At 43.5% G+C, this 24697-nt stretch overlaps 1 protein-coding gene across 2 annotated transcripts in view; it reads left to right on the top strand.

Annotated features, from left to right (window-relative positions):
* LOC126252837 (uncharacterized) overlaps nt 1-24697 on the top strand; it is a 132649-nt gene that overhangs the window by 85984 nt on the left and 21968 nt on the right. The window contains exons 4-5 of one of the 2 annotated variants that reach the window (XM_049953783.1): nt 2225-2339; nt 16079-16287. In XM_049953783.1, the coding sequence (XP_049809740.1) occupies nt 2225-2339; nt 16079-16287 (324 nt within the window). The remainder of the gene's footprint in view (nt 1-2224; nt 2340-16078; nt 16288-24697) is intronic. The other variant, XM_049953782.1, reaches the window with a different exon arrangement.

The raw sequence follows: 24697 nt of genomic DNA, 5'->3' as shown, positions 1-24697 counted from the left end.
CCCTCGACGATCACCAGTGGTGTACGGCCAGTGTAGGAGATCGCTCCCCACACCATGATGCCGGGTGTTGGCCCTGTGTGCCTCGGTCGTATGCAGTCCTGATTGTGGCGCTCACCTGCACGGCGCCAAACACGCATACGACCATCATTGGCACCAAGGCAGAAGCGACTCTCATCGTTGAAGACGACACGTCTCCATTCGCCCCTCCATTCACGCCTGTCGCGACACCACTGGAGGCGGGCTGCACGATGTTGGGGCGTGAGCGGAAGACGGCCTAACGGTGTGCGGGACCGTAGCCCAGCTTCATGGAGACGGTTGCGAATGGTCCTCGCCGATACCCCAGGAGCAACAGTGTCCCTAATTTGCTGGGAAGTGGCGGTGCGGTCCCCTACGGCACTGCGTAGGATCCTACGGTCTTGGCGTGCATCCGTGCGTCGCTGCGGTCCGGTCCCAGGTCGACGGGCACGTGCACCTTCCGCCGACCACTGGCGACAACATCGATGTATTGTGGAGACCTCACGCCCCACGTGTTGAGCAATTCTGCGGTACGTCCACCCGGCCTCCCGCATGCCCACTATACGCCCTCGCTCAAAGTCCGTCAACTGCACATACGGTTCACGTCCACGCTGTCGCGGCATGCTACCAGTGTTAAAGACTGCGATGGAGCTCCGTATGCCACGGCAAACTGGCTGACACTGACGGCGGCGGTGCACAAATGCTGCGCAGCTAGCGCCATTCGACGGCCAACACCGCGGGTCCTGGTGTGTCCGCTGTGCCGTGCGTGTGATCATTGTTTGTACAGCCCTCTCGCAGTGTCCGGAGCAAGTATGGTGGGTCTGACACACCGGTGTCAATGTGTTCTTTTTTCCATTTCCAGGAGTGTATATTTTAGCATATAGTTTTTTATACGTTATGATGCGCTATGATATGCAGAAAGTTTTTATGACAAATATCTTAACGAGTTGTGCAATTGTTTGGTCAAGCTTCACTTGGAAAATGAGCAAATGCTATTCACATTAAAAGATTTAATTCTTGTCTTGAAGTGTGTGGTGTTATTGATAAATGTATCAAAATGTCATTTAGCACGTTATTCACCCAGACCTCAAACCATACTCCCATGTGTTACAAACCAAAGGAACCCCGTCGTTTGCCTACATTAGCATTATGCACGATCTTAGACATATGTGATTGTAGATGGAAATCTTAGCTTCTTTCTGCCTAAATTCCTTTATTCGTGACTTCTGGAATCAGTTTCCGGCATGTCGACTTATGGGGATTAGGTTTTTAGCATATTGTAGTTAATTGTAAGAATTCAAGCAGACTTAAGAGTTCAGTAACATTCTGCAGAGACCTCTGAAAAAGAAGAAAGCATGTTGTTGTTGTTGTGATCTCCAATCCAGAGACTGGTTTGATGCAGCACTCCACGCTACTCTATCCTGTGTAAGCTCCTCCATTTCTAGGTAACCACGGCACCCTACATCCTTTTTAATCTGCTTAGTGTATTCATCCTTTGGTCTCCCTCTACGATATTTACCTACCACGCTGCCCTCCAATACTAAATAGGTGATCCCTTGATGCCTCAGAACATGTTCTACCAACCGATCTCTCCTTCTAGACAAATTCCTCTTCTCACCAATTCTATTCAGTACTTCCTCATTAGTCACGTTATCTATCAATCAAATCTTCAGCATTCTTCTGTAGCACCATATTTCGATAGCTTCTATTTTCTTCTTGTCGAAACTATTTATCGTCCACGTTTCACATCCACACATGGCTACACAAGGAAGCATGATACTCTGACAAATGTTTTACAAAACAAATATTCAGTAGTGACCATCATTGTTAGCTAGTTTCTTTCTTGTAAAAAGCCAATGCGAAACTAAGTGTACGCACATATGTAGAGCTACCTGACAGAGCGTGTTAAAAACCTCATTGTTGATATGTAGTATTTAAGAGTGAATGCATATTGAACAAGGCCTTCAACTCAATTGAAGAGCATTTCCACAGGGACTCTGTGGAGCCAGTTATTAGGTTATAATACAGTTATATTTAAAAAAGTGTTACAGTACTATTTCATAAAGATAAATCATTCTTGTGGACTAGAATTTAAATGAAATATACGTCCTTGAATCTTTTTCCATTTTAGAAACTGCTTTCCACAAGTCCATTGAATGTAATTCTTGTAATGCTGAAATGACATGAGAGCATCCGGAACGTGTTACAGATCGTGTGCGGCATTTCCGCGATGGTGATGGGCACGGTGACTTTCATCGAGGAGCAGGGCGCTCTCAACCTTGGTCTCGGTATCCCCGCAGGGGCGGCCACCGTCGCCGCTGCAGGTGAGACGCAGCTATAGATGACGTCGTTGACAACCGCCAGTATTACGACAGGACGACACCCTGTCATTGTCAAGGTAAAACAGCAGAAAATACCCTCTGTGCAAAGGAATTGGAAACCTCAGTTTGCAGAGAACTCCGGAAACGTAAGTCTCACACACACTCGCACACACACACACACACACACACACACACATACACACACACACACACACACACACACAGACACACAAGCATCACTGACGCCATAATAAGCATAAGCGTCACACACGCCTACGAGGTCCGAGAAAATCCACCACTGCTGACTATTGGTTTGGCACCAGTCATCCTATGGAATAGAACAACGTGGCGATTGTGGTACGTAGTTCCAGCCACTGGGAAAAGAGGGATAGTGGTTTTTGCTTAGATTCTGCGTGGAATGCTGCTCTCTCCGTTGTCAAAAACAAACGGACCGAGTTAATGCTACTTCACATGTTCATTATTAATTACACTGTCTATAAATTCTGATGATTGACATCTTCGGTTTGTGATGGCGCTGTTGTTTACCCTTCACATGTGTGTGTGTGTTTTTATGTATACGGAGTTTATCTGCAAACTGTTTTAAATTCCCCAGTACATCACTTACCTGCTGCAGTTCTACCCAGAAAATGGCAGGGTGTGCTCCTATCGAAATATCGGCGGCTGTCGGCAACATTACCAGCCTTCATTCTATTACCTTATTTGAACAATAGAACTTTGTTTGTTTATTTGTTTACATACAGCCACCGATTGTCTAGATAAGCAACGTCTTTTACTGTGGCCAACATGAAAACGTGAGATGACACTCTCATTAAAAGATCTCACGCAGCATTAGATGTAATCATTCTACATCATGTTAGTGGATTTCATCCCTTTCATGGCACTGAAAAAATAGGGGAAACTGCTTTTCACGTTGTTGAAACAGGTCTAGTTATATTAAAATAGGGAGCAGACAAAATACTAAATAAAATGGACGAAATAATGGGATAATTTGTTTCTGGATTTACTAGTACCACAGCTAAACGCGATATTTTAGACTAAAATTTGTGCTGCATCTCCCCCCCCCCCCCCTCTCCCCCTTCAATCCATCATTCTCATGTAATTTAGCAGAACGTAATTGTACGGATGAATGTAAGCGCGAACAATTTCGCGAGACGGAGTTAATTTCTACTGTTTACGTTCTGTAGATTTACGAGTAAAACTTTGTATTTAGTACATGTAATGTATGTAATTAATAAAAAGTGCAGCAGAAATTCGTTTCGAATGCAGATGTGGATATAACCTGAAACAAAACCACACGTGAACATATCTTTATTTGTAATACAAGTTCAAATTAGTATACGGTAATATCAACATCAGCAAGAAATGGTATAACAGGAATGGGATTCAATATGGATAGGAAGGTACGGCTGAGAGTGTGTTACCGTGAACAGTTCAGTGATAGGGTTGTCCTTATCAGAATCGAAAGCAAGCCAACACCGATAACGATAGTTCAAGTACAAATACCGACGTCGCAAGCAGAAAATGAAGAGGTAGAGGAAGTATATGAAGATATTGAAAGGATAACACAGTACGTAAAGGGAGATGAAAATCTAATGGTCATGGGTGACTGGAACGTAGTTTATGGGTAGGAGTAGGATAAACGGTTACAGTAAAATATAGGCTTTGGATAAGGAATGAAAGAGAAGAAAAGCTAATTGAGTCCTGTAATAAACTTCAGCTAGTAATAGCGAATACTCTGTTCAATAATCACAAGAGGAGGAGGTATACATGGAAAAGGCCGGGTAATACGGGCAGATTTCTGTTAGATTACATCAATGGCAGGCAGAGATTCCAAAATCAGAAACTCGATTGTAAGGCGTACCAAACAGGAGATATAGACTCAGACAACAATGTAGTAGTAACGAGGAGTAGGCTGAAGATTAGTCAGGAAGAATCAATGCGCAAAGAAGTGGGATACATAAGTACTAAGGACTGACGAGATACGCTTGTTGTACTCTAAGGCTATGGGAATTGCTCAGTAGGCAGTAGACAGTTGAATGGGAATGGACATTTCTAAAAAGGACAATCGCAGAAGTAGAAAAGGAAAACACAGGTACAAAGATGAGAACTGCGAAGTAAAAATATGTAACAGTTGTAATACATCAACTGATCGATGAAAGAAGAAAGTACGAAAATGTTCGGGGAAATTTAGGAATACAGAAACAAAGGTCACTGATGTATGAAATAAATAGTAAGTTCAGGGAAGCTACGACAAAATGGCTGCAGGAAAAATGCAAAAAAACTCATAAAGAAATGATTGTCGGAAGGACTGACCCAGCATATAGGAAAGTGAAAAACAACATTCTGTGAAATTAATAGCAGGTGTGGTAACATTAAGAGTGAAACGGGAATTCCACTTTTAAATGCCGAGAGGAGAGGGAATAGGTGAAAACAGTACACAGAAGGGCTCTATGAGGGGGAAAATTCATCTGGTGTGACGGAAGAAGAAGGAGGAGTCGATTTAGAAGAGACAGGTGATCCACTAGTAGGATCAGAATCGTGTTACTTAGCTTGACCATATCAAACTTTATAAGGGTAAAGTGATTGCTTTGATATGGACCAGTGATCGCATGCGAATATTTGATAGTGTGCAATGTCTTTGATCAGCACGTCTAAGGCAGTTGGGTCTAATTTCGTTATATGTCATGTCAAAAGATTTTCTGTCATGTCGACGGTGGCGATATCTCGGAAAGAATAAGCACTTACCTTACATATGTTCATTGTGGAGCATACAGCTGTTTACTTTTAATGACACATTCTGGAAGACGCAGCATTGCTCTTTATAAAAGCGCACTAGCATGCAGTAGTAAATAGTGCTCAGACAACTGGACAATTATACTAACAAGGGAATCTCCCCATCGCACCCCCCTCAGATTCAGTTATAAGTTGGCACAGTGGGTAGGCCTTGAAAAACTGAACACAGATCAATCGAGAAAACAGGAAGATGTTGTGTGGAACTGTGAAAAAAATAAGCAAAATATACAAACTGAGTAGTCCATGCGAAAGAGAGGCAACATCAAGGAAAGCGTAAGCTCAGGAGCGCCTTGGTTCCGTGGTTAGCGTGAGCAGCTGCGGAACGAGAGATCATTCGTTCAAGTCTTCCAGCGTGTGAAAAGTTTACTTTCTTTATTTTCCCATAGTTATGATCTGTCCATTCGTTCATAGACATCTCTGTTCACTGTAATAAGTTTAGTGTCTGTGTTTTGCGACCGCACCGCAAAACCGTGCGATTAGTAGACGAAAGGACGTGCCTCTTCAATGGGAACCGAAAACACTTGATTGCAAGGTCATAGGTCAACCGATTCCTCCACAGGAAAACACGTCTGATATATTCTATACGACACTGGTGACGGCCTGTGCGTCACTTGACAGGAATATGTTGTCGACGCACCTAACTTGTACACATGGCGAATGGGTAACAAGATTCTTCTACCTTGCCCGATTTATGTTTGCTTGTGGTTGTGATAATCACTCGCAAAAAAGTGATGAAAACTTAAGAGTTTGTCACATAAAATGAAAATAAAAAAGTAAAGTTTTCACTCGAGGGAAGACTTGAACCAAGGACCTCTCATGCCGCAGCTGCTCACGCTAACCACGGGACCACGACGCTCCAGAGCACAAACTATCCTTAATGTTGCGTATCTTGCATGGACTACTCAGTTTGTATATTTTGCTTATTTTTTCATAGTTCCACACAAATTCTTGCTGTTTTCTCGATTGATCTGTGTTCAGTTTTTCAAGGCCTATCCACTTTGCCAACTTATAACTAAATCTGAGGGGGGTGCGATGGGGAGGTGTCTCAACATGAAGCCTTTATCTGACGTTGAGGACTGCACCTAACCAGAATTTGAGACGTTCAAGGCAGAGAGAGATAGCTAGGGCTCACGAGGGAGAACTGTTCGCTTGGTAGAATTTGAGGCGCTAGTGTCAGTTATTGAAGGAATATATCTGCGAATAAGTATCTGTCTACTGACTCCTAATGTGTGCACGTCGAAGGTTACTGAAAGTCGATACTACGTATTCCGTAATGCTTCCCTAATACTAAACGTTTCTGCGAATAAGTTATTATTCAAGAACACGTGGACTCTCGTAGTTAGATGATAAATCGAAGTATTTTTGCTCTCTAAAACGCTTTCCAACCACGTATTCGCCTTCGTTTGCATAAACTGGTCAATGAACCACGCAGTTAGATAATCGCAATTAAAAGCGCCAGGTGCTCCACAGAAATTTTACGATCGACAAAATAACATTAGTAACTTCAGCGTATTCATGATCACACGTGTTTCTACTACGTTGGTGCGCGCGTTCGTTGCGTTCTTGTTCTGCATATTGGTATTCTAGTTGATATGGGTTTATTTATCATTGTCACTTTTATTTCTACTTCACTGTTTCTATTTGAGGTTACATATTGTCATTTTTTCATTTGGAGATAGTGCGTGGAGCTGTGGACGTTAGAAAATTTAGTGCCATGTGGTGAAATGGGATTTTTCTGACACATTCTTTTGTTTGAGTTCAGTAGAGGGGTAACAGCAGCGGAGGCAGCCAGACACATTCGCACCGTGCATGAGGATAACTTCACTGGGTAGATCATGGTAAGAGCATCTTTTCCTGGTTTTAAGAGCGACCATTTTACATTATTGACTCTCTACGCTCAGGAAGAAATTCGGGGTCGGGTGACGTTCATTTGAACGCTTTAATCTACAAGGATCCTTGTCAGTGTATTGGAGAACTGGAAAATGCGATGACCTGTGACCATTTCACTATCATTTGTCATTTGCATGCTATGGGGAAAATGCAGAAAACTGGTGTATAGGTACCGCATGCTCTAAGCGAAAAGCCCAAAAATCAATGGTTGGCCATGTTTGCATCTCTACTTGCTCATCGTTAGTTGGCTTTTGAAAAACATCGAATATTTCTATCCTGTATTGTTACTGATGATGATAAATTGTGCTTTATCATAATATACGGAGAAGAGAGGAATGGTTGAGCCCAAACAAAGTAGCTACTCCCCGTACAAGGACCAGCATGTATTCACAAAAGGCAACCTTATAAATTTGGTGGAACAGCGGAAATGTGGTGTTCTACGAAGTGCTTACCTGTGGTGTAACCATCGCTGTTGACATTTATGGTCGACCACTGAGAGATCTTGCAGACGCAGTCCAAGACAACGACCAAGAATACTGTGTGAAGTGACGCTCCTCCACTCTAACGTCCGGACGCATTCTGCTAAACAAACAAAAAGTGTGTACAGGAGCTATGTTCGGAAGTCATTTCGCACCCACCAAATTCATCTGACCTTGTGCCGTCAAGTTTTTACCTTATCCACTCTCTACTGAACAATCTTCAACGAACTTTCTTTCCAGATGAAAACTCTCTCCGAATAGAGTTCGACAAGTTCATTGCCTCAAAACCTGGTCAAGGAATCGAAACTTTACTTCAGCACTGGCATTCTTTGGTAAATAGTGAAGGAGAATATACTGATGACTAAAGTGTCTGTTATGTGAATCTGTTATGTTTATAAAAATTACAGAAAAACGCTTCGAACTTACACATCAACCCAATAAATGCACTTCGCAAATCACGCACCGCCCTTGTTAACCAACAGGAAGTCGCAATAAAAATTATGAGCAGCAAGTTATACGTATGTTTGAACTATAAAGGATATGATTAACTTTTCTGGATACGCATTGAAACACAGCACCCGTAGGCAGTGTAGACCGACAACATATTTCTTGTGTGACCGAAACTTGGACGCAAGACTGATATTCATCGCTTACTAGACTTATAGATACATGATAACGAAATTTTAGGTACCACTAGTTAGTAAATCAGAACTAGAAATACGTGACGAAAATTTTTGTACATGGGCCGTAACTCCTAAGCAGCAACTATTGTGCCAAATAAATGAGAACGATAGATGTTAAATATGATTTCATTTGCAAGTAACAGCTTGAAATGGCGTGAATTATAGTACTGTGTTGGATGACGATTTCAACCCAGAATCTAATGGGATTATTAACTACGCTCCATCAAAAACTAGATATTAATTTTTTCAGCAGTAGTGAGATATCTGAAACTGAAATGTACCATCCTTGTTTCCTGGCGGATATTTACATTTTATGCAGATTTCTTTCAGCGATGCCGAGATGTACGAATGTTTTATCGAGAAATAACGTAACTAAGAGTTCCGTGCTGGCAGGGAATCGAACCACGCACATGTAATCGTTTACTGCACATTAAGTCATGGAGGACTGAAATGCAGTTGTAGGGGAAGGAATAGAAAAAAAGGTTAGATGAGAATATGAGTTTGGGACAAGGAATGCGAGAGGACAAAGACTAATTTAGCTCTGCAATAAATTTCAACTGGTAATAGCGAATATTCTGTTTAAGAAGCACGAAAGCAGGAGATATACTTGGAAAAGGCCGTGTGACAGGGTAAGATTTCAGTTAGATTACAACATCGTCAGGGAAAGATTCGGAAGTGAGATACAGTATTGTAAGACTACCCAGGAGAAGATATAAACTCAGATCACAATTTAGTAGCGATGAAGAGTCGGCTGAAGTTCAAGACATTATTCAGGAAGAATCAATATGCAAAAAAGTGTAATACGGATGTACTAAGGAATGACGAGATAAGCATGAAGTTCTCTAGAATTCTGTAGAAGCAGTCAGGAATAACTCAGTAGGAAGTACATTTGAAGAGGAATGGACATCTCACAAAAAGAGCAATGGCGGAAGTTGGAAAGAAAAACACAGGTGCAAAGAAGGTAATTGCGAAGAAAGCATAGGTAACATAAGAAATGTTTCAGCTGTCGCGATGAAAGAAGGACGTACAAGTACAATATATATATTCAGGAATATAGAAATACAAGTCGCTGAGCAAAGAAATAAATAGGAAGTGCAGGGAAGGTGAGACGAAATGGCTGCATGAAGAATGTGAAGAAATCAGAAAAGAAGTGTTTGTCGCAAGGGATGACTCAGTTTAAAGGAAAGTCAACAGAACTTTCGGTGAACTAAAACAAGCGTCGTGAAATTAAGAGCGTAATAGGAATTCCACTGCTAAATGAAGATGAGAGAGCGGATAGGTGGAGAGAGTACTTTCAAGGCTTCTATGAGGGGAAAGATTTGCCTGATAGAAGAAGAAACGTGAGTCGATTTAAATGAGATACGGGAGCCAGTATTACAATCAGAATTTAAGAGACCTGTGTGGGACTTAAGATTAAGTAAGGCAGAAGGGATACACAACACTCCATCAGAATTTCTAAAATCATTGCGGGAAGTGACAACAAAACGACTATTCAAGTACGTATGTAGAATATAAAATTGTTGAGGCTTTCGTGGCCACTTGTTGACAAACTGCCTACTGGCTTCTGTCTCGAGTTCTTCGGCCGACGTTCATCTAATGATTTTTCTGACGTTTCGCCAGCACGAGTGGCTGGCATTGTCAAAGCTTCACCCTCCATTACCGGTGGTGAACTGGAGCCGAGCTCGCGGGCGCAGACTATATGTACCTGGCGCGCCAAAGTCCGAGGGCTTCTCCGCGGTTATTTCCGGTGCGGTTCTCCTCTTGCTACCTGCGACGGTCGTTCGCTGCAGTACGGGAAGCCAGGATCCGTTTACCTTATGGCTTTCCTCTTTCTTGTTCAAACTGTTCGCGTATTTTTGTATTTCCACAGCTTCTCTGAACAAGCGCGTGTGATAGTGGTTCTCTACAGCCAGAACTTCCGTGTCAGCGAATTTTATTACGTGGTCGGTCTCATTCAGTGCGTGCTCTGCCACAGCCGATTTCTCCACCAGCCCCAACCTGCAATGTCGCTTATGCTCTTTGATCCTGGTGTTAATGGATCGTCCAGTCATTCCGACATAAACTTGCGACATTGCAGGTTGGGGCAGGTGGAGAAATCGGCCGTGGCAGAGCACGTACTGAATAAGACCGACCACGTAATAACATTCGCCGACGCGGAAGTTCTGTCTGTAGAGAACCACTATCACACGCGCTTGTTCAGAGAAGCTGTGGAAATACAAAAACACGCGAACAGTTTCAACAAGAAACAGGAAAGCCTTAAGGTAAACGGATCCTGGCTTCCCGTACTGCAGCGAACAACCGTCGTAGGTAGCAAGAGGAGAACCGCACCGGAAATGACCGCGGAGAAGCCCTCGGACATTGGCGCGCCAGGTACATATAGTCTGCGCCGCGAGCTAGGCTCCAGTTCACCACCGGCAATGGAGGGTGAAGCTTTGACAATGCCAGCGACTCGTGCTGGCGAAACGTCAGAAAAATCATTAGATGAACGTCGGCCGAAGAACCCGAGACAGAAGCCAGTAGGCAGTTTGTCACGTATGTAGAATGTTTGAGTCTGGCGACATACCATCTGGCTTTCGGAAAAATTTCATCCACACAATTCCGAAACTACAAGAGCTGACAAGCGCGAGAATTATCACACAATCAGCTTAACAGCTCTTACATCCATATTGCTGCCAAGTATAATATTCAGTACAATGGAGAAGAAAATTGAGTATGTGTTAGATCACGATCAGTTTGGATTTAGAAAGGGCAAAGCCAACAGAGAGGCAATTCTGAAGTAGCGGTTAATAATGGAATTAAGTCTAAAAGAACCAAGACACTCTCATAGGATTTGTCAACCTGGAAAAAGAGTTCTACAATTAGAAATGGTACACGATGTTCAATAGGGGTACCCTATAGAGAAAGACAGGTAATATACAATAAGTACAAGAACCAAGAGGGAACAATAAGAGTGGATTAAAAATGGTGTAATACAGGGATGTAGTTTTTCTCCCGTATAGTTCAATCTGTATATCGAAGAAGAAATGATGGAAATGAAAGAAAGGTTTAGGAGTGGAATTATAATTCAAGGTGAAAGGATATCAGTGACACGATTCGCTGATGACATTGTTATCCCGAGTGAAAGTGCAGAAGAATTACGTAATCTGCTGATGGAATGGACAACCTAATGAGTATTGAATATGAATTGAGATGAAATCGAAGGAAGATGAAAGTAATGAGAAGTAGCAGAAATGAGAACAGCATGAAACTTAATATCTTAATTGACGGTCCCGAAGTAGATGATGTTAAGGAGTTTTACTACCTAGACAGCAAAATAACCAATGACGGACTGAGCAAGGAGGACATCAAAAGCAGACTAGTAATGGCTAAAAGGGCATTCCTGGCCAAGAGAAGTCTACTAGTATCAAATATAGGCCTTAATTTCAGGAAGACATTTCTGAGAATGTACTTTTGGAGCGCAGGATGGTAGTGAAATATTGATGGGGAAACCGGAACAGAAGAGAATCGAAGCATTTGAGATGTGGCGCTACAGACGAATGTTGAAAATTAGGTGTACTGATAAGTTAAGGAATGAGGAGGTTCTACGCAGAATCGTAGAGGAAAGGAATATGTGGAGAAGTGGAATGTTAAAAGGAAATCTTTTACATCAGGGAATGACTTCCTAGCTACTGGGGGGAGCTGTAGAAGGCAAAGCAAACCAGTCGGAAGACTGATGACTCAAAAAAGTCTGCTTGGTTATCTTATATTGTCATAGTCGCTGTTACAGTATTGAAGATACAATCCACAGCTATTTTCCAACCTTGCAAACAACTATTTTGCATGGTCCTACAGGTGTGTGTCTTGCCTCTAGAATGGTTGCTGTGTTGCCTCGTATTATCGAAGTTTACAGTAATGCAGATAATTGATTATCTTCGTTCGTGGTGTATCATATTCATATAGGTAACTACATTGAATGTGCGTTTCCTTTTTATACACAAATAAGATGTACATTAAATGCATACATTATTTGGTTTCTTGAAACGTTACTTTGCTATTATGGATACGCTCTCCTTGGTGGGTGGTATTTCTCCTAGAGCTCTGTTAACAGTTACGCCTTTTCCAAAATCTGATGATGTGTGTCTCCCCACTCGAAACTGTTCATTTTAAATAAATAATAATAAAAAATTAAATGTGACAGGTTCCATTAAGTACACTAACACTTAAGTTATTCCCTTAAAAATACGTACAGTTATTACAAAAAATATATAACGCATAAAAAGAACAGGCGTAATATAGAAAAGGAAGCGAAAAAATGAAGGAGGTCTGTGGTGATGATAGGAGCTACGTACAGCCTACATTCTCGACTATGTCACTTTTTAATTTAGCGCAGCTTGCACCTGCAAAAATTGCTATTTATGACCTCACCCCGGAAAGATGAACGCTGTAGTTGCAATGCATCAACACTTAGAAACAGAAAAATACGCAAGACAGCAGATGCATAGCAATACAGAAAAATAAAATGACAAAATGAGAGGCGATGCTCATGAAAAGAACTCGGAAACCACACAATACACAAAAAAGCTTTCAATTCAGTCGGAGAAGGGGTAACGGAAACTAATGCAAAGCATTTGTGTGACGTAATGTCCAGAAAGCAAACACGTGTGCACAAGTCTGCCACGGGACAGCATTTTTTCTTTGTGCTCGATTGTCGAACTCGTGTCTTGTGTGTGTGGCTTATCTTTAGGAAAATGTTACTGTAACGGTTCTCCGTCAAATGCATCGTTGTGCCCGTCTTTTCACTTGAATTTTGAAAACCAGCAATCGCAATGCAACACTAAATCATGCGCGTATTGGCCTGCTTCATTGTTATTTCTGTTTCCGAAACTCCTTAGCACTGCTACATAACATGAAATATTTTATGTATTTGTTGCAGAGGCACACTAAGTTATCTTCAGTGTACAGCACACAGAATGACTTCCCAGTCTTACTCCCTATTTCGACAGTGTTGATGACAGCACTAACCTGTTTCATGAGTGTCTTTCACTCTCTGTTAGCCTTCGGTATTTCTTCCGCCAAAGGTATTCATTCACCTTAGCACTGTTAGACCAGACATTATAAGATAATTTGCCAAGTTAAAGACTATAAAGGCAATTACAATTTTTGTATGTTTAATAGAACATGTTGCATGTCTGCCTCTTATAGTGGTACAGTCTGCGCTATATGTTATTAGTTTCTAATATTTAGAAAGTCATACCAACTTCATAATTATTTCCTGCAAAATTGGCTAAACATTAACTCTCCCAGAGCAAGCGATCACTCCTCATTTAACCTGTGGTTCGTATTGTCTCTACTAGGTGCCATATAGAGTCCGTCTCTCTCCCTCCCACTCCCTCTGCCTCTCCCTCTCCCTCCCTCCCTCTCTCTCTCTCTCTCTCTCTCTCTCTCTCACACACACACACACACACACACACACACACACCACATTTATACATTTCAAGATTTCGTTTTAAAAATCACGTAAAAAATTGTGGGTAATCAGGCGAGAGAGGGCAGGCATTGTAATGCTGACACTCCGACGTAGCAGTTTAAGGTGGGGGATGTTTTGGGCCATGGTTGCGTAAGATACCTGTGGATATCAGCACACGACCCCTTCCCCCCTTTTTTTTTGCCACAGTGACAACGCAGGCAAGTAAATGTGTAGTACCTGTTACAAAATGCATCCTGTACTCCTCTTTGCTTTTGCTTTGTGTTGTGCTTTACTGGTTCTTTCCTTTCATTTTCTTGTTCTGAAACGACTGAAGAAGTGCTGCTCCATCACGGTGTTCGAGCACGAGTTTCGGAACACCAGAGGGGATCGGCGATCCCTGCGACGTAAAGCCAGCTGTATTCTCACAAAAGCAGTGGGCTGCCTGCCCTGCCACAGGCAGGCGGGACTTGCAACGTCTCATCGCTCCTCTCCCCTCGAGCGGTCTAAGTTCCTGTTTGTCGAAGCGTATCTCGTTCCCACTGACAGCAGTACTTCCCCTACACCAGTTTTGCATTGAACAGTGGTTCCTATCAGTGCGTGGTTATCCGGATTTCAGTTTTCCGTGGCTTCCCCACTGCACTTCCTGCAAATGCTTCAACGACTCCCTTGATATTCTTCCTCAACCTTCTCCTACCCGATACTTGCATCGTTCTACCACTCAAGTTTCAAACATCTTTCCGTTTTTCTCTTGTCGTTGGTGTGTGTCTAATACACAACAGGGAGACCGGGGCACATATACATGTATTTGGTTTTGGAATTTTTTAAATTACTTTGGTTACTTTTATCGTGTTTAAAATTGTTAAACTTTTTGACGCCATTATTAAAATATATCTTGTTCTATATTTTTCTAACTTAGTCACAGTTTAGAGTTCAAATTAATTTTATATCAGCTCAAATCGAGTAGGTAAATGTGACCCGGTATGGACAATTTTACACAATTATGACGTCACATTTACGTGCATCATAACACAATATTGGGTACAAAAACATGCTCGTAAACTTTTCAAAATATTTTTTGTCGTTAGAAAATTACAAACCGAATTACACCAATCGACATGGTAAAATAGAAAAATTTTACTAACAGTAAACAAATTTTTTGCTGAACTTCACCAATAGCATAATATGGCCTAAACCGAAGTCATAATGTTAATTAAAGATCTTTTAATCATCACTGTCTGAGTTAGAACTTCTGTGACAAACACATCGTGAGCCTCCGCTCTACATATAAAAAACATATCGTTTCAACCAGAAAATGCATTCGCAGTTTTCATCCTCCTCATCAGACTGCTGCAGGTTATAACAGAAGTGAAGAAGAACTGGGTGGAACGTTCGCTGAGAAGGGAGTGGTTGCTAACAAGTGCTTTAGAAGGACTAGTTTGTGACAGGAGATTGAGAGGAAGGAGGAGATAGAGGATGACAGATGACATACACGGAAGAGAAAATTACGTGTACATAAACAGGATACCAGGAGAGCATCCAGATATACCATGTAAAAAACCACTAATTATGACATCAGAAGTAGGTGAACCCATAATTTTCTTGTTCTGACTTTTAGTAATTTCTTACGTGTATGAGTCCTTGCTCTCATAGAATTAATTCTTTCTGCTCATATAGCATATTTGTTTCTGTGTTCATTAGTCTTATGTTTTCATTTTTAGATTGCGTTTTGTACTACTCTTGTCTTGAAGTTTGCTTCCGAACGGTGTAAGGCAGATGGCAACGCTAAACAGTCAGTAAACGTACCCCAACAGAAATGTGTAAACGTCCCCCATCGCCTTGTTTGAAACAGACTCCAAACTACATTACTAACTTTCAGGCTTTCTAATTATACTAATGTGATTTGTACACTAGAATAAGCTCATGTGAACGTACATTATATATTTATCTACTTAAATTCTAAACCAAATGTTCCATAAATAACCAAATTTACTCATATTGTACAAAAATAATTTTGTTTATCAAGTTCTCTCAGTTGGACCCCTGAAATTGGTGACAGCCCTCAGTAGATAACAGTGCTAATCTTCCACTGTCGGCAGCGCTCTGGCAAGAATTGTTCCCGAGAAAAGTGCTCTGTGTAAACGAGCCTTGCATCTAAATTGCTGTCTTCCCTACATTCTCTTTGGATAGATACAATCTTTCTGTTTTGCAAATGGGCTTTCAACCAATTTCGCGGACCCATGTAGACAGGTGTGGACTGCAGCTGACATCTCCCGCTGCCAGCAGGTTACCTTTGCAGACGAGACTTGATCCAGTGTAACTGCGCTTCCGCAGTTGTAACTAGCACGGCTCTTTCTCCCCACCCTACCTCTGCGTTCCGGAGATGTGCTGCGTTGTGTCCTGGTGCCTGACTCCGCTCCCGCGTGTCGGCAGCGGCGAGCATCCACTCGAGCCGCGGCTTCGGCGGCTACCGTCCCCGCGGCCCGTCCCGCTGCCGCCGCTGCCTGGGGCCCAGCACGCCGGCCGCCGCGCTCTGGGGCTGCGCATGCGCTCTGCACGCCGCGCTGCTCGTGCAGGCTGCCCGCACCGCCGTCGCGGCCAACAGCGCCGCCGAAGGCACCGACCTCACAGTGCTGGCAGCCGTGAGTAACGCACATTCTGAGCCACCACAAAAACACAAAGGCTCTAATTTCTGTCTCTCTACATCCACATCAACTAAAATGCGTTCAGACTGTGGCCGACCAATTTTATGTACGAACCAGGGCGTGTAACCTCATGGTCTTTCGAGTTGAACAAGAAAAGATGACAAGCCGTAATTAATGCCCGCATCTCGTGGTCGTGCGGTAGCGTTCTCGCTTCCCACGCCCGGGTTCCCGGGTTCGATTCCCGGCGGGGTCAGGGATTTTCTCTGCCTCGTGATGGCTGGGAGTTGTGTGCTGTCCTTGGGTTAGTTAGGTTTAAGTAGTTCTAAGTTCTAGGGGACTTATGACCACAGGAGTTGAGTCCCATAGTGCTCAGAGCCATTTTTGAACCGTAATTAATCTGAAATATAAACACTGACGGAAAAACTCGCAACACCAAGAACGTGTCTGTGTGATGTAAATGAAAGATGGCATGCGTATTTCCACACCTGAAAGGTGATGTGAGTTCAGACTCGCGCCAGGCATTTAAGAGTGCTGCTAGCAGCGCCACTATGAGGATGGTAATCAGGTTTCCTCTAAATTCACCCATTAACGATCGTGAGCGTTAGTTACCTTTGAGGTTTAGACGTGGTCAGTCCATGTTAGTTAACAAAGCCTTTAAAGCGACAAAGACACCTCACTGGGTTCGAACGTGGTCGTGTAACAGGACTATGTGAAGCTGAATATTCTTTCTGAGATATTGCAGAAAGACTTGGCAAGATTGTAGCCACAACTCATGATTTCTGGCACCGGTGGCCACGGCGATGTACGGCCGCAAGAGGAACGGGCTCCGGATGGCCGCATGGAACTACCGAGACGTAAGGCCATCGTGTTCAGCGTATGGCTCCAGAGCATCGTATTGTATCTGCATCAATAATCTGACCAGCAGTTAGCATGACAGTGTTAAAACGAGCTGTTACAAATCGGTTACTTCAAGGACAACTCCAAGCCAGACGCCCTGTTTCCGTGCAAGCCACTGGGCCCTAACCACAGTCGTTTGCGACTTGGTGGTGTCATTGGAGGGCAGAACTGAGGTCTGCTGTGTTTTTACGATGAAAGCTGAATCTTCCTCGGTGCCAATGTTGGCCGTGTGTTTATAGATGGAGACCAGTTGAGTGCCTGTACCTAACTTGTCTGCATGCTACACTCATTCGACCTACACCTGGAGTTATGGACTGGTATGCGATTTCGTATGACAAGAGGAGCACTTTTGCTCTTATCCTGATAGTAAATTTGAACGTCAGCCTGATGATACGATCTGTTGTGCTGCCAGTCATTAACGGCATTCCAAGGGGTGTTTCCCAAAAGGATAACTCTTGCTCACATAATGCTGTACTCCACAGGGTCTCGACATGCTTTCTTGGCCTGCTCGTTCACCATATCTGTCTCCATTAGAGACATTTGTGAGTTTATCGGACAACTACATCATCCTCTACAAACAGCAATAACCATCCATGTATCGAATAACCTATAGGCTGTCCTAGATGACAGCATGTTGTGTACGAGCAGTATCGGCCTCTCAAATCAACCTTCTTTTCAGGGCAGTCTGTTTGTCAGGGGCAAATAAATGGCTTCCAGTCGTGTAGCCTGCTCAGCATGGCAGGTGTGTTGTGGGAGCACAATCGGAATACTTTACTGAACTGTATTGCAGGGGCCATATGTTCCAGTGAACATGGCTGGAAACAAGTTGAGGTGGATAGATGAGCACATGGACGTAACAACGGAAAGGTGGAAATTGACAGAGGGCGGGAGACAGAGATACAAGTCAAAAGTGTAGTGGTGGGTAGGATGAAAGGAAGAATAGGAGGCAACGAGGGAACAAGAGGAGGCAGGATGATATCAGAGAGACAGGGGAGGAATATATGATCGGAGGGAGAGGATGGAGGAAATGGGCGAAGAGAGGAGGAGGAGGAGAAGAGACACAGAGTGTGGAGGAGAAAATAGATAGAGAGGTGGCTGGGATGTACAGACAGAGAGAGGAAGTGGTGGGAAAAGAGAGGGGGAGAAAGAAGGGTCTATGTGTGTGTCGAACGTATTTGAGTCAAGGTGATGGCAGAATGCTGGTAGCTAAATAAAGCAGAAGCATTGTCTAACGGAAGTGTTTTATATCAGGACTGGTGTTACACTACCAGTACCTGTCAGTACCTATAAAAATTCTTGTGTCTAACTGTAATAAACAAGAAATATAATCAGAGGAATTGATGTAAAGTATCCGGCACTTCGGCATTTTTATACAGACTGCTTTTATCTATATTGTAAGTTGCACATTTTGCTGGGTGCCATGTGATATTACTGATTGCGTGTTGAAATATTTTTATTTCCTCGAAGACAGGTTTTGACAGAATCTTGCTGTCATCTTCGGATGTTGTGGAAATAATATTTCTGTGCATGATTCGGACAACCATAATGAGAAGAGCACACTCCATCTACACTCTTCAGCGAAAACATTAGGACTACCGACCCACTATCGATATAAACCCGTCCAGGTCATAGCAGCATCAGCAGGTTAGGAATGACTGTTGGTCAGACACACACAAGGTGCATGTAGTATCAGTGAGCTTGCTCTCCGTGTGTAGACTGGGGAAGGTGAGCGATCTGTCAGTGTTTGACCAAGGGCAGATTGTCAGGGCCCAGAGACTCGGCAGGAGCATTTGGGAAACTGCACGACTCTTCGGGTGTTCTCGGGTGTTGTGGTGAGTGCCTTCAACACGTGGCAAACGGTAAACAAAGTCCAGGCGCCATGGGAATGGGCGCCACCCCAGGGGTCGGACGTCGTAGGCTAGTAAAATAGGACAGGCGGTGAACTGTGGCGGAAATAACATCAGACCTTCATACCGGGCTGAAAGCGAAATGGTTCAAATGACTCTGAGCACTATGGGACTCAACTGCTGAGGTTATTAGTCCCCTAGAACTTAGAACTAGTTAAACCTAACTAACTTAAGGACATCACACACATCCATGCCCGAGGCAGGATTCGGACCTGCGACCGTAGCGGTCTCGCGGTTCCAGACTGCAGCGCCAGAACCGCGCGGCCACTTCGGCCGGCTGGGCTGAAAGCGAGTTTGTCTGAACACACAGTGAACAGAACACTCCTAACTATTGGCCTCCACAGCCAACGACCCCTGCTTGTGCCAATTTTAACACTAAACGTTCTTAACTACGACTGAAATAGGCACGTCACCATCGTCACAGAACATTGGCGCAGTGTCATAGCGTTCGTTGCATGGTCTGTTGAATCTCAATATCTTTTTCACCATGCCGATGGAAGGGTGCAAATCCGTCGTCTTCAGGGGAACAGCTCCTTAATACCTCTACTGCAGGTTAGAGACAAGCTGGCGGTGGGTCCATATACGTGGGCATCCGTGGGTCCTGTATAGCTCGTGCAAGGCACCAGACGTCATAGGAGTATCGTACACTGGTTGAAAACATGTCAACCCCTGATGACGGATGTATATCACGATGGCAGTGGCATTCTTTAACAATTTAAAGCGCCATTTCACAGGCCAGGAGTGTGATGGAGTGGTTAGAAGAATACGGTGGATCCCAGCTCCCTATATCTGGACCTGAGCGGTCTGGGATGAAATTGAACGTGGCGTCAGAGCTCATTGGTCACTCCCTGGAGTTTACGGGAACTAGGTGACGTATGTGGGCTCGTATTAAAAAGTGTTGAAAACAAAGATGTAGCCTTTCGCCCCTACAGTTCAAACTGTACAGAGAGGAAGCAATGGTTCACGAGTGGAATTACAATTAAAGGTGAAAAGATATCAATGATATAAATAGCTGATGACATTGCTATCCTGAGTGACAGTTAACAAGAATTGCATGATCTGCTGAATGGAATGAACAGTCGTATGAGTACAGAGTATGGATTGAGAGTAAATCGAAGAAAGACGAAGCTAATGAGAAATAGTAGAAATGAGAAACTTAACATCAGGATTGATGGTAACGTAGTAGATGAAGTTAAGGAATTCTGCTAGCTAGGCAGTAAAATAACCAATTACGGACGGAGCAAAGAGGACGTCAAAAGCAGACTAGAAATGGCAAAAAGGGCATTCCTGGCCAAGAGAAGTGTACTAATATCAAATATCGGCGTTAATTTGAGGAAGAAATTTCTGCGAATGTACGTCTGGAGTACAGCATTGTACGGTAGTGAAACATGGACTTGGAAAAACCGGAGAAGAAGATAATCGAATCATTTTAGATGTGGTGCTATAGAAGAATTTTGAAAATTAGGTGGACTGATAAGGTAAGGAATAAGGGAGTTCTGCGCTGAATCGGAGAGGAAAGGAGTATGTGGAAAACACGGAGAAGGGACAGGATAATAGGACATCTGTTAAGACATTACGGAATGACTTCCATGGTGTTAGAGGGAGCTGTAGAGGGCAAAAACTGTAGAGCAAGACAGAGACTGGAACACATCCAGGAAATAACTGAGGACATAGGCTGTAAGTGCTACTCTGAGATGAAGAGGTTGGCACAGGAGGGGAATTCGTGACGGACCGCATCAAAATAGTCAGAAGACTGATGACCAAAAAACGAAAATGTGTGCAGACGTGCCAGCTTCCTCCAGCGCCCTACCGAGGCCTCTTTGCTACCATTCCACCACACGTCGCCGCAGTTATCCGTGCCAAAGGCGGACATACCGGCGAGAGGTGGGCATGATGCTCTGGCTCAGTGTGTAAAACAAAAGCTTTGTTTTATGTACGTGACAAGCCAAGGTGGCGCCTCTCTTTAATAAATGGCCTTGATCTCATGACGGTTGTGTGATTCATGCTCTGTAATATTATTTCCAGATGAACTGAAGATAACAGCTAGACTTTGTGAAAGCCGATCATCGAGGAAATAGAAGTATTTCAACAAGCAATCTTGGCTGCAAAAATTCTTGTTTATCACCGTTTGTATCTACATTATAAATTACATGTTCGACTGTGAAACGCAACACAGATTAGTATCATCAAACGTAATACTTCGTAAATCGAATTATAGTGTTTTACGACGGAATATTGTTAACACACAGCCCACTGAGTGTAATATTTCTGAGTAGCTCAGCGGCCTGGTGCAAGTCTTTCTGCTGAACGCCAGTTTGGTGACTTGTGGGTCTGCTCAACAGGAGTGCTGCATACTACCTACACTAGTAAATGGGTAGAACCACTTTCAACAAGAAAATCTTAGGAATGTGTGTTTATAAGTGAAGACATATATTTGAAATGTAAATTAGTATCTTTAATTAAGCTTTCCGCTTTCATACAAAGCAAATGACTCGATTATGGACAACACGCAAGGCATTCACATGAAACAGGTTGCCTATACTCTCTCACTTTAAAGGGGCATACCCTGTACAAATCGATGCATAATGTCGCCAGGAAGTATGACCCAACATTTTTTCTGCAAGGTTGTTCTTCATGACATTTCGCTTAAATATTTGATGCAAAGATGACACCTTGTAAATTCGTCACTTTTTAATTATCCGAGGGGGGACCCAAAAAAACGGAATTTCTTTCTAGAAAGCATATACTTTATTGTTTTCAAATACAACCTTAATCCCCTTCGAAGTACTCTCCATTAGCATTAATAGACTTGTCCAAACGTTCATTCCAGTGTTCGAAGCACCTTTTAAATTCGTCCTCTTTGATACCTGCTGGAACTGTCATGACATTGCGTTTTTTGTCTTCCACATCCGCAAAACGCTTCCCTCTCAAGTCTCTTTTCATGCTCGGGAGTAGGAAGAAGTCCGAGGATGCTAAATCCGGTGAATAGGACGCGTGGATCAAGGTAGTCGTCTTCGTTGAGGCCAAAAACTGGCGAACGCTGAGAGCCGTGTGCGTGGGAGCGTTGTCGTGATGCACGCCAGAATCCCACAAAGAATTGTTGGTTTACTGTCTGGTTTTTAGGGACACATTCAGAGTGTACGATCCCTATGATGTCAGAAAAGCAGATCAACATCGTTTTCACATTCGATTTCACTTGTCGAGCTTTTTTTGGTAGAGGTGGGTCAGGTGACTTCCGTTGTGATGACTGTTGTTTACTTACTGGATCGTACCCATAGCACAATGACTCATCACCTGTAATGATTTTGTTGAAAAAATGTGGATCATCTTTGAACGCGTCCTCCATTTCGTGACAGGCTTGAACGCGACGACCCCTTTGATCACCGGTAAGAGTCTTCGACACGAATTTTGCTGCCACTCTTCGCATTCCCCAAATCGATGGTCAAGATGCGCTGAATTGAGCTCCAGGACAACCCGGACAAGTTCTCCAGTTGGACGATTGTCCAGCGTCGATCTTCACTGATGATATCACGGATTTTGTCGATGTCTTCGCTTCGAACAGTTGAAGGTCGACCGGACCGGGGCTGATCTTCAACCTCCATTTCTCCCTTTTTAAACCGAGAAAACCATTCGTACACTTGCGTTTTACCAAGAGCATTGTCTTTGTAGGCTGTCTGAATCATCGCAACAGTTTCTGCTGCGTTCTTGCCGAGCAAGAAGCAGAACTTCACTGATGCACGTTGTTCATAAGAACTAGCAATTTCCTTGTGTCATGTTTGCCCTGTACGCACACTCAAAGAACTGCCAAAGAAACCACACTTCTCACTGTTGGGTGACGCCGCGTGGCAGAATGCCTCAGCAGAGCTCCTACTATAACCCACTGGCGACGCAACCTGATACTACAAGTACAAGATGTGCAGCATTACGATTCCGGTTACTTTTGGGTCCCCCCTCGTACACAGAGTGCTTCAGCACAGCAGCTAGAAACTTTCTGGAGAAACAGAGTACACCTAGGCGATGGAAAATCACGTAGCATTTCATGGTCGAAACACTTTCCTAGTACGGTAGTGACGACACAAAACGCAGTAAGGACATGAATAGGGCGAGAACCCATGTTCACGCTTAGTACAGCAGAAACCAAGATATAGATGCAAATACCGACAACGATCGTAATCAATGAAGGGGTTCGAAATTACGACTCTGGACCGTGATGCAGGCCCCACACCTCCAGTACATGGGCCAGCGACTTCGTCAGAACACACTTGCTTTGACTACTTCCTCTAGGGATACGTCAAGATATGACGTATGGTACCCACATTAACAGTGCTAAGGAACTTGATGCACCAATTGTCGCACTCGTTGATGAAGTGAGAGGCTCACTCGCTATTTTCCAGACAAATATTCCGAGAGGTAATACATTCGTGTTCAGCTTACGCCTCTGGTGCACTGTACGGCATCTGCAGCATCAATTTCAGCAGCAGTTGGTGTCCCAATGACACGACTAGCAGTTACAAATCAGTTGCTGCAAAGACAGCTTCCAGCCAGACGCCCTGTAGTGTGCAACCCACTGACCCCAAACCACCGTCTTTGCGACAGCAGTGGTGTTAAGTGAGAGCTCATTGGAGTGCAGGCTGTAAGTCAGCTGTGTTTTCTGATGAAATCTGGTTCAGCCATAGTCCCAGTGATGGCCTTGCATTGCTTAGAGGGAGACCTGTTGTGTGCCTGCAAGTAACCTGTCTGTGTGCTAGACATACTGGACTTACACCTGGAGTTACAGTCTGGGGTGCAATGTCGTATGAGAAAAGGAGCGGTCTCGTGGTTATCACAAGTGTCATGACTTGTATTGTATGTCAGTTTGATGGATCGACCAGTTGTGCATCCATTCAAGAATAGCATTACAGAGGCTGTTGTCCGACAGGTTAACGCTCGCCCACGTACCGCTGTTGTAACCTAACATGTTCCACACTGTCGATTTATTGCCTTGGCCCGCACAGTCACCAGATCAGAGTCCAATCGAGCACACATTGGACATCGTCGGATGATAACTTCAGCGTCATCTGCAACCAGTATTAACTACCCCTGTATTGACCAACCAAGTGCAACAGGCATGGAACTACATCGCACAATCTGAAATGCGGCACATATACAGCATAATGTATGCACGTCTGCATGTTTGCATTTAACTGGCTGTCGGTTACACTTGTTATTAATATGCCAGCATTTCAGAATTGCAATGGCTAACAACACGCCTACATTAACCTCTGAAGTTCAATGTTAATCACTTCGATAATATATTACTTAGACAAATGTATTCCCAAAATGTCATTAATCTGCGTTAATTGTTTCCTGGTGTTGCAATTTTTTCCGTCAGTGTATTATGCAACATGAAACACTGCCACAGATATTTGATAAATATTCTGAAAGTCGTATCTGTTCTGCTCATTGTGTTATATTACAGTAGCTTTAATTTAATTTTATATTGCTTAATACAAATATGTGCCACTGTTGATGATGACTGTCTGCATAATGCGCAATCACGAATCCGTGTTACTCCCGTTTGCATTGTACATCACAGTAGCTGATCGGTACGAGACATACACGTC

This window comes from Schistocerca nitens, chromosome 4, assembly GCF_023898315.1.
Source record: "Schistocerca nitens isolate TAMUIC-IGC-003100 chromosome 4, iqSchNite1.1, whole genome shotgun sequence".
Lineage (NCBI taxonomy): Eukaryota > Metazoa > Arthropoda > Insecta > Orthoptera > Acrididae > Schistocerca > Schistocerca nitens.
This window is presented reverse-complemented; position numbering and strand designations above follow the sequence as displayed.